General features: G+C 38.0%; 1 protein-coding gene across 1 annotated transcript in view; it reads left to right on the forward strand.

Moving 5' to 3' along the window:
• Positions 1-9,790, forward strand: part of LOC109543054 (protein gooseberry) — a 21,903-nt gene extending 12,113 nt beyond the window's left edge. The window contains exon 7 of the mRNA XM_019912574.2: positions 9,110-9,790. Within this exon, the coding sequence (XP_019768133.2) occupies positions 9,110-9,366 (257 nt within the window). The 3' untranslated portion in view covers positions 9,367-9,790. The remainder of the gene's footprint in view (positions 1-9,109) is intronic.
• The last annotated feature ends 489 nt before the right edge of the window (positions 9,791-10,279 follow it).

The raw sequence follows: 10,279 nt of genomic DNA on the forward strand, positions 1-10,279 counted from the left end.
TGAAACGCACTTCCGGTATAACCGGATGTGTGACCATCTTGAAAATATTTTCGGCGGGGTTCCCCCAATGACCTAGGCACACTGCCCAATTTTCAAATTTCTGCTAATTACAGGTTGCCAGATATCGATCGCGGCGTTTCCCGGTGGGACACCCTGTATAAGTAGCTCTTAACAATACAGGTAACGTTTTCGAAGCAAATTAATCGGCACATCCTCAAATCGAGCTCATTAGCGAGTAAACGATAAGGCAAAGAAGTTCATTTTTGATTTGAACACGATTCAAAAAAATTAAACAAAATTTCCCAATAGGACGTACATACAAATCTCTGAATTCAAGCCAAGCGCAAAAAAGGATCGGTTCAAACAACAAGTTTACTCATACGAACCACAGCGCCGCTTTCACAAATTTGTTTTCGGATTAAAAAGGATGTTTCATTTCCTTAAGAGTATTCCTGCATTCATTTTGCCATCAGGCAAGTGGATCGATGAATGTCTAGCCAGAAAACACCGATAAGGCAAAGGAAAACATGAAAATCATCCAAAAATATACACAACCCAAATAAATTAAGCATTTAATTACGTGCTCATTTAATACTTTGCTTCAAATTAAAATATTTCAAGGGTTTCCGCTCATTGTCGTTCAAAAGGCAATTAGGTAGATTTTTAATGTACATGACTGAATGGGGGCTGCTCTATGAAAACGCTGTTTTAACTCAAGTGAGCAATTTTCCATTTAATCATCCTCATTTCTCCGGAATTTCAGTTGCCCAAACAAGGCGCGGCTGCTCCGTGCTGATAAACTTAAAGTCCCAGTTTTATTTACCTGTGCTCGAGCGCAATATCTTTGTTAATATTTCATTATCCACTCCTGCAGTCCAATTATTGATGCTGATGCGTCTCAACGAGGAAAAAGTCTGTTGCTTTAATGAAGAAAGTTCTTAATTAAACGCAAGGCCCTGAGAGAAGAAAAGTTTTACATTTTTAGTTAATTCACTTTTGATTGTTGGTGTAAGTTGAGATTTGCTGTTGGAACATTGTTGCAAATATCAAGCGATGAAAACATTCAAATTCGTTGGCCGTTTTAATTACATACGAATATGAAGGGTTTGTTCCTCAATTTGAATCACAAGAGTTCTGTATGGAGTGTGCGCCAATTCATAGAAAATCACCCAGAAACCCTTCTAGTTCTTGGAATTGTCCAAAAACAGCGATAATGCCTTCATTATGCATTATGCTATAATTCTTTAATGTTAAGAAGACATTTTCATATTTTCCGCGAGTGAGTGTAAAAATAGCAAACAAACTGTTTGGAACGTGGTGTTTTTTAAATTCGCCTCAAGGGCAAAATAATACAAAAAGAACAACTGATGGATTCAAGCAGGGAACATAGAAAGTGTTTCACCAGCCAACAGAGAAAATCCATAAATATCTCAAGGAAACCATGCTGAACATTTTCTGGAAACGTTGGTTTGTGAGACTTTTGTATAAAATTCAGGTTTAATTATTAAATGCGACTTGTGATTGAAAACGCAAAACCTTTTAAACGGCAGCTTTTGAACAGTGCTAGCAAAAATTGAGTCAAATATCCAAACGATTTCCCGGAAGTTGCATGAAAGCCCAAGCAAATCCTGCTTTTTAATATTTTTTTTTAAATAAAGAAATTATGCTGTTGTGGTTAAAGCGAAATACACCTTGATAGCTCTAAACCGGAACAAATTCTTGTCCGAAATGTCTTTCCAGATAGAATGTTATTTCTTCAGCTATAGCGTTCAACACATTGCGCTTCCACTCAGTCTGCAAGAATTGCAACGATATTGTGCACAGCAGAAAAGCTTCCAATCACATCTCAACTTCAGAACTTCCCAATAAAAAGTGTCGGTCAATAAAGTTTCCGATTTCCCGAACAGAAGCAGATTGAAAAATACTTTCGAGGCCATTTATAGCAAATTAAAACTTTTCCACAACATTTGAACGAGGTTGTTAAATCGAAATGAACGCTTCACATCAAAAAATATTTAACTTTCCAGATCGAATCACGGCCGACTGGAAACTGGAAATCTAACACAGCTAAGCTCTATAAAGATATGTCCGAAGCGGGCCCCAAAAATACTCCAAGTTCCTTCTGGAATCATTATTTATTCAGAATTCTGTAATCCCTCGACATCGTTTCGGTTTTTCCATGTCAAGCTGCTTAAGCTCGGAATATTTGTCTGCAACAAATGTTTTGGATGGCTTTATTTGATAAATGAGTCTAAAGCTTCCAAGTATTGAACCCTCCAGATTTCTGTATGCCCTGGCATACATCAAAGTTGATTAAATTGGGCTGGGAAAATGTATGGCACAATTCCCATCTGCCAATGCTTGTTGTGGATATTTCCTTGTCTAAGCGTGAAAATTTTCACTGGGGATTTTTCAGCTTGAATTAGAACTGCTTATTAAAAAACTTAGCTCACTCCTATATCCAGCTACCAACTAAAGGGAGTGTACATTGACCGGTTGGAAGGCCAGGAAATTGAACATTTTAATTTCCCAGAAGAGTCTGAGTGTGAAAAACACATATATTTACTTTATTGGCTAATAGAAGGTTTTCCCAATCTAAAACCCTCAAAAAAGGTTGCTCATCTGTATTAAAAATTGATTACTGATGATTTAACGATGTTTTTATTTTCTGCCGTATAAAAACACAAATAAAGTTAAGAGCCCTTCTAAAACCATGTGGCTCGGTCTTTAAAAGGCACTAAACATTTATGTGCGGCAAAGTCAAATCCATATTTTGTTGGCCCGGTTTTTCACTAGCTCGCAAGTCGTATAGAATGAAGTAAAATAAAATTCAACATTAATATAATGAAGTTTTATGTGTTATACGGTGTTTGAGAATGTTCTTCGAGACTTTCAGGTGCAATGATGCAATGGAAGAAGTCCGTTGTGCCTTCTGGGACAGCAATTTTCCTGAAACGCTTTGGAAGCTTATTTTATGCTTTCCTGCATAAAACGATTACGATTACTCGCGTTCTCTAGCGTGGTTTGTGTACATTTATTGCTTTTGCATGCGGCCTTAGGGAGCCCTTAAGGTAAACTGTTGCTCGTGTGTCGAGGTTAGAGAGTAATTTTCCTGCTAGTTTGCTTATGGGACGTATGCCATTCAAACGTTTGCGATCATCGAAGAAAAGTCAACGGTTGTAAACCAGATCTTTAAATGGTTTGATCGAACTTCAATCGGTCTAACTTAACGTTTCAAGTTTGTTTAGCCACATATCAAAACGTTGTTATTAAAAACTTTCTGTAGCAAGCAATGGAAGTTCGAGTAAACCAGGTAACTCCCGCACTGTAAATGCACCAAAAATCACGAAAACTTTGTTTGAATCACGCTGAGCTCTAAAATATTAAATTTAGATAAACTCACGCCCGTTTTTTGTTTCCTTCGAAGCGCTCACCATTCTAATTAATTAACCATCACGTTTACCTTCAGAACTAGATGGAAAATGCGTATTTATCTGAGCCGAAAGTACGGGTTTACTCCCGATTACACCCTTGAAAGCCTATCAAATCTAATACGTGTTTAATCCGGAGACAACTTTGAAATTAAATCGAGCGAAATCTATTTGAAATGAGTTATTCACAATAAGGCTAAAGTAAGCATGTAGATAGATCCAGAATAACTGCATGAAAGGGAAAAATGCTAAGAAAAAATAAACATTGTGGATGAAATGGCAATGGGAATCAAGTTGAAATTTTGGCATAATCTTGCACCAAAGATTCTGATGTTCAAATTTCGCTTTCTGGGTTAAAACTTCTCGAATTTCCTCACTCATGTTGTTATGTCTGGATTGAATTTTCAATTATCTATCCAACGATGCCAAAATGATTTTTGTGGCTCAAATGGGGCTCGAGAAATTTCGAAAAAAGCAGCGTCGTGTTTGAGCTGATTTTGCAACTCAAAAAAAAAAAAACACGCAAATTCAAAACTTCCTGAAATCAAGACTTTTTTGAGAAAACTGCCAACATTTTCTTATCGATGGTTTACTTTCTGAAGAGACCATTTAGTTCTATTTGAAATGATGTAAAAATGAGCGTTCTTAGAAAAAACGGGACGAAAAACATGAAATTTTTGGCATAATCTTCCACCTAATTGTCTTATATTGGAATTTCGAGGCGAAACTTCTCGAATTTCCTCACTCATGATGTTATGTCTGGAGTGGATTTTCAATTTTCTTTCCAACGATGCCAAAACGATTTTTGTGGCTCAAATCGGGCTCGACGAATTTCGAAAAAAGAAGCGTCGTGTTTGAGCTGATTTTGCAACGAAAAAAAAACACGCAAATTTAAAACTTCCTGAAATCAAGACTTTTTGAGAAAACTGCCAACATTTCCTTATCGATGGTTTACTTTCTGAACAGACCATTTAGTTCTGTCTGGAATGATGTAAAAATTAGCGTTATTGTTCATTTTGCTTACGAGGAATGAGCAAAAACGGGACGGAAAACATGAAATATTTGGCATAATCTTACACCTAAGTGTCTTATATTGAAATTTCGATTTTTGAGTCGAAATTTCTCGAATTTCCTCACTCATATTGTTATGACTGGATCGGATTTTCAATTCTCTATCCAACGATGCCAAAACGATTTTTGTGGCTCAAATGGGGCTCGAGAAATTTATAAAAAGGCAGCGTCGTGTCTGAGCTGATTTTGCAACTAAAAAAAAACACACAAATCTGAAACTTCCTGAAATCAAGACTTTTTTGAGAAAACTGCCAACATTTCCTTATCGATGGTTTACTTTCTTAACAGACCATTTAGTTCTCTTGGGAATGATGTAAAAATTAGCGTTCTTGGTCATTCTGCTTTCAAGAAATGAGCAAAAACGGGACGGTAAACATGAAATTTTTGGCATAATCTTACACCTAAGTGTCTTATATTGAAATTTCGATATCTGAGTCGAAACTTCTTAAAATTCCTCACTCATGTTGTTATGAATGGAATGGATTTTCAATTCTCTATCCAACGATGCCAAAACGATTTTCGTGGCTCAGATAGGGCTCCAGAAATTTCGAAAAAAGCAGCGTTGTGTTTGAGTCGATTTTGCAACTAAAAAAAAAAACACACAAATCTAAAACTTCTTGAAATCAAGACTTTTTTGAGAAAACTGCCAATATTTCCTTATCGATGGTTTACTTTCTGAACAGACCATTTAGTTCTGTCTGGAATGATGTAAAAATGAGCGTTCTTGGTCATTTTGCTTCCAAGAAACGAGCAAAAACGGGACGGAAAACATGAAATTTTTGGCATAATCTTACACCTAAGTTAAAAGCACCTTGAATTTCCTCACTCATGTTGTGATGTCTGGATTGAATTTTCAATTCTCTATCCAACGATGCCAAAACGATTTTTGTGGCTCAAATGTGGCTCGAGAAATTGGAAAAAAAGCAGCGTCGTGTTTGAGTCGATTTTGCAACTAAAATAAAATCACGCAAATCTAAAACTTCCTGAAATCAAGACTTTTTTGAGAAAACTGCCAACATTTCCCTATCGCTGGTTTACTTTCTGAACAGATCATTTAGTTCTGTCTGGAATGATGTAAACATGAGCGTTCTTGCTCATTTTGCTTCCAAGAAACGAGCAAAAATCGCACGAAAAACATGAAATTTTTGGTATAATCTTGCACCTAAGTGTCTGATATTCAAATTTTGCTATCTGAATTTCCAAAGCTGGATCCGCTCCTGCATTCTTGGCCAAAGTTTAAAAGTAAAATAACGCCACGATGACTCTCTTTGGTAAAACTTTGCCTTCCATGCATGGAAATCCCGCTAGGTAGGTAGGTGGATAGGAGCAGAAACATTTAATTAAATCGGTATTGCTTAAAATGTGCTGTTCTTTCAACGTAATGATTTCTTCTTTACCAAGTTTCCGGCTCCGGCAAGGAAACAAGAACCTCTTTTTGGGGAGAAATTAATATTAGTAGAATGGCGCAAACGAAGGGACAACTTATGGAAAATCGAGCACTGCTAAGATTTCCATAGAAGTGAATCGCAGCTCAAGATAAATCCAATCCATTTAGAATAATGCTGTATTAGCACAGTTTAGAGAATAGCTGTTCTTGACAGCCATACATAAAACGTGTCAGCTATAGAGCCATAGAGAATACGAGTAACCTGATTTCCATCAAATCCATCGGTTTCTTCGACCTGAAAGGACATTTTTTAAGAAACTTAGTGAACATTTTCAAACATTGTATGTTAGAAATTGAAACTAGCGCAACTAATGTGGGCAAAATGTTTCTACCGAGAATGGAAAACAAAGCCACTATTTTCTATATCTACATATAAGTGCTGAGTTCTAATATTTAAGTAGAAATGAATACTTAAATTCTAATCCAACTGCTCTGTTTCAGCATGATTCCGTAACAGCATCAAAAGTGAGATTTTCCGCTGATTCGCTGCATTGTAATTCCAATTTCCTGCAAAGGGGTCATTACCGGAAAATCGAATTTGCTGGGCGACAATCTGAATAATTGAAACGCATTTTTACAATTGTTTTTCTAAGCTGTCGTGAACTTTGTCTACAAGAAGATCATTCAGAGTTTTTTTTTGTGTGCCGAAAATGTTGAGCTATTTTCAGATAAATAAATGAAAATGATAAATTACAGCTAGGGAAGAAATGCTATTAGTGGTCTTTATTTAAGTGCCCAAAATCAAATTATTTTCCAGAACAACTCAAAATCAATTAGTGTGTAATCCTCAATCAACCAGTCGCGGGCTTGCAAAATATATCATTTTTCACGTAGAGATTGAAAATTGGCATCATTCATCAACTTAATACGATGCTGGAAGGCGCATTCATTTCTGCTTGATTTGATAAATCGGCAACAATTTCACTTTACAGCTATTCCGCATTATATTAATTCGGCCGGCTTCAAACAATAAATTACACTTTCCCTAATTGTCGCTGATATATCGCCCTAAATTGCCGATCTGTTCAGGTGTATTGTTATCGATCTGATTAATATGTTGCTTATTGTCGGTGTATCGAACAAAATTAATCCTAATTAATAGACGGCGTACTGTAAGGATTTAAAGAGCAAATTATAGTCGAAAAAAAAAACAAAACTATCAAAGAAAACTAGGATCTGTTAATCAGAGCAGAAGAATTTTGAGGAGAAATATCGGAAAAAGTCACACCATTTCCTTTATTAGCAACGGAAAAAGACAACTTACACAAAAGTTTGAGAATTGTTCGGGGACTTTAGGCAATGAAGGCGACAGCTGCCAAGCAATTTTTAATAATCATTTAGAGGCGGATTTAGGCGCCGAAGCTCATACAAATATTCTCGGTTGTTCCGTCATCATGCCTTTTCAGAGCGGATTAAAAGTGCAAAAACTTTCAATTTAAATTCCCTCTAGTAGCACTGAAACTTCCCAAGGTTTTATGATTTGATGGAACTTAAGGCAAATGTAGAAAATAATTCAGACAAATTTAAGGTTTCAAGAAGGCAAAGACCTAAAAGAACGTTAATGTTTACCAATTATGAGTTTGTGTAAATTTTAAATCTGATGATGGCGCTGTTGGCTCGCCGAAACGTAATGAAATAAACGATATTTAAAAATGTTTACTTCACACTTTGACTGAGACCCAGGAAAGATAAGAATGTAATTTCCAAGTCTCGCGAAGAAATTATGAAACAATTCGGCGATTTTTGCGTTATTAAGCCGTCGTTGTTGGGAATCTGGCCCTGACGCTTTGCTGCGGTGCCACCCAAACTTCTGAGGACGCCAACCATGCGTGCTAGCGAAACGTCGGGACCAAATTCCTATCGACTACGACCCCAAACTGAAATATCATCGATTTGACTCGAAATGTTCCTTAAAACCCCTTAAGACTTGAACAAATCCATTGAACCTCACTTAATACCGCAAATTATCGTTCGAATCATCCCGAGTTCGTGCGATTCGCGCTTGTATTCTCTTGATCACGGGCTTAATATACGCGGCGCCTTTATACAGGGTGTTTCCTAATAATGCGGCAGTCTTCTTCAGCCGTTTGTTGATAATGGCAGCAAAATCATCCCGATAGTTCAAGATCGGCAGACTAACGGCTCTTCAAAGGGTGTGCTTGCTTCAAATGCGAACAACTGTGTTCCGAACCAATTGAATAAAACTCCGTTTCCCATCCGGGAACGTACCTGGCATCGCTCATCTCACTCGCACGCCTGGGATTCTAGGAGAGATGCAAATAGTCAGCGCATTGATGCGTTCCAACTTGATACCTTTGCTGCTTAAATTTTCGGGGTTGCGAGCGGGGCACAGTTCGAAAATTTTATTTCCAGCCAACTTTATTTGTTTAGTCATCTAAAATCCCGTGGAAAAATTCATCCACTACCTGATTAACCAGATAGCGAGTAAAACACTGGCGTGTTCTTTCTTTGGCCATTGTTGGCCTGAATGTTCGTTTTTCTGCCACTGTAGGCAAGAATACACGTTGCGTTTCACCAACAACAATGGCAAGATCGGCACTGGACCGTGGCCAGATACAATGGCCGTTTATCGTTCATTCAAAACCGCTCAATGGACATTAATTATGTCATTTTTATTGTCGACGACTTTCTATTTCCATTATTGTTGCCGTTTGTAGTAATCGGCCATTTTTTGCGCCTGGTCTAAAAACCGCCAGTCTTGCCCAACCGTCCAATCGCTCGCTGATTGATTTTTTCGCCTGCAAATGCCCCCATTCGATTGGATAACGCAAATTACCATACTGGCGATTCGGTTACCATCGCCAATTAGCAGGCTGCTGATGCTTTGGCGCTTTGCTGCAATCCACATTAAAATTAAATAAGTTGGTATTAAAATCAACTTTTTAAAACAGTTTTTAATTAATACAATTTACAAAGTGAGTGTTTATAATATAGTAGCAACAACAGTCGGCTTATGAATGAAAATTAAGTCTGAAGTCTGTCTGCTGGGTAGCGGCATTTATAGGGGGTTGTTATCTAAATTGCTATTTAATCGGGTATCAAGGTCCAAGTTTCTTAATTTTAATATTATGATCCAATCGCTTGCTTCATTGCGTATCAGTTTTGCTCTGTAATCTACTGAAACACTGTCAATTTGCAGATAGCAGTTCAAGCAGCAGAGAAACGGGCGGCCAAGTCGAGCAGCCGAACATGGGCGGGCATCAGCTACCCAACTGTCAAATGTCGCCCAATCATCAGCTGCGTGAGCTGAGTCCCGTCAACAACTTGCAGATGATTGGCGGCGGCCTCGGCCAATCGCTGACCACTTTCGGCCAAAACATGCTCTACTCCTGCCCTGGCCATCCGTACAAAGCCTACCAATCCTCTGTGTACGACTGGTTTTCAAACACCGCCTAATGCTGCGAAACTGGTGGGATCCTGCTAGTCCAATCGGGATAAATTGGCCCTCAATGGGCCCTTGAACAAGTGTGCATAGGCGATAGTGATCCCATAGTGATATCACGGTACATATAAGTCTGAAAAAATCCACTGGTTGGTCGTGGTTATTGGAGCAAAACACCCTGTATATTCGTGTAGATACTAGTTTCGGTAGCATTAAGTTCGGTGGCTGGACTATTGGGCACATCTGATTTATTCACACCAAACATCACTTTTCCCGTATTGTCGTGCATTGATTGGTTGATTTGCTAAGAGTGTTGATGTTGTGTTGTCTGATCTAAATGATAGTGTGATCGGCAGTAAACGGCCGACTATTTTCCTACTCTTTAGGGCTTAGGCTATTTTTGTAATAGTGTTTTGAACGATTAAAATAAAAGGATGAGGCGAGCGTTTCATTCCAAAACACCCTGTATGGATCAATACACAGTGAGTCTCAGACGCGATTAGGTCTAAATTCATCCCACTGGTTCCTAGAAAAAGCTCCAACCAGTCAATTTTTGTTTGTACTAGCGGTTTTTCATGCCAAATTTTTTATACATGGAAGCACCTGATTTTTCGCTTCGAAAAAAGCAGCGTCATGTTCAAGTGGATTTTGCAACTCAAAAAAAACCACGCAAATCTAAAACTTTTTGAATTCAAGCATTTTTTGAGAAAACTGCCAACATTTCCCCATCCATGGTTCACTTTCTAAAAAGGCCATTTATTTCTCTCTAGAATGATGTACAAATGAGCGGTCTTGCTCATTTTGCCTCCGAGATATGAGCAAAAACGGGACGGAAAACATGGAATTATGGCATAATCTTGCACCTAAGTGTGTGATATTTAAATTTCGCTTTCTGGGTCAAAACTACTCGAATTTCCTCACTCACGT

The sequence above is a fragment of the Dendroctonus ponderosae genome, unplaced genomic scaffold (genome assembly GCF_020466585.1).
Source record: "Dendroctonus ponderosae isolate FM_Combo_2020 unplaced genomic scaffold, Dpon_F_20191213v2 Dpon_F_20191213_4, whole genome shotgun sequence".
NCBI classification, from domain to species: Eukaryota; Metazoa; Arthropoda; class Insecta; order Coleoptera; family Curculionidae; genus Dendroctonus; species Dendroctonus ponderosae.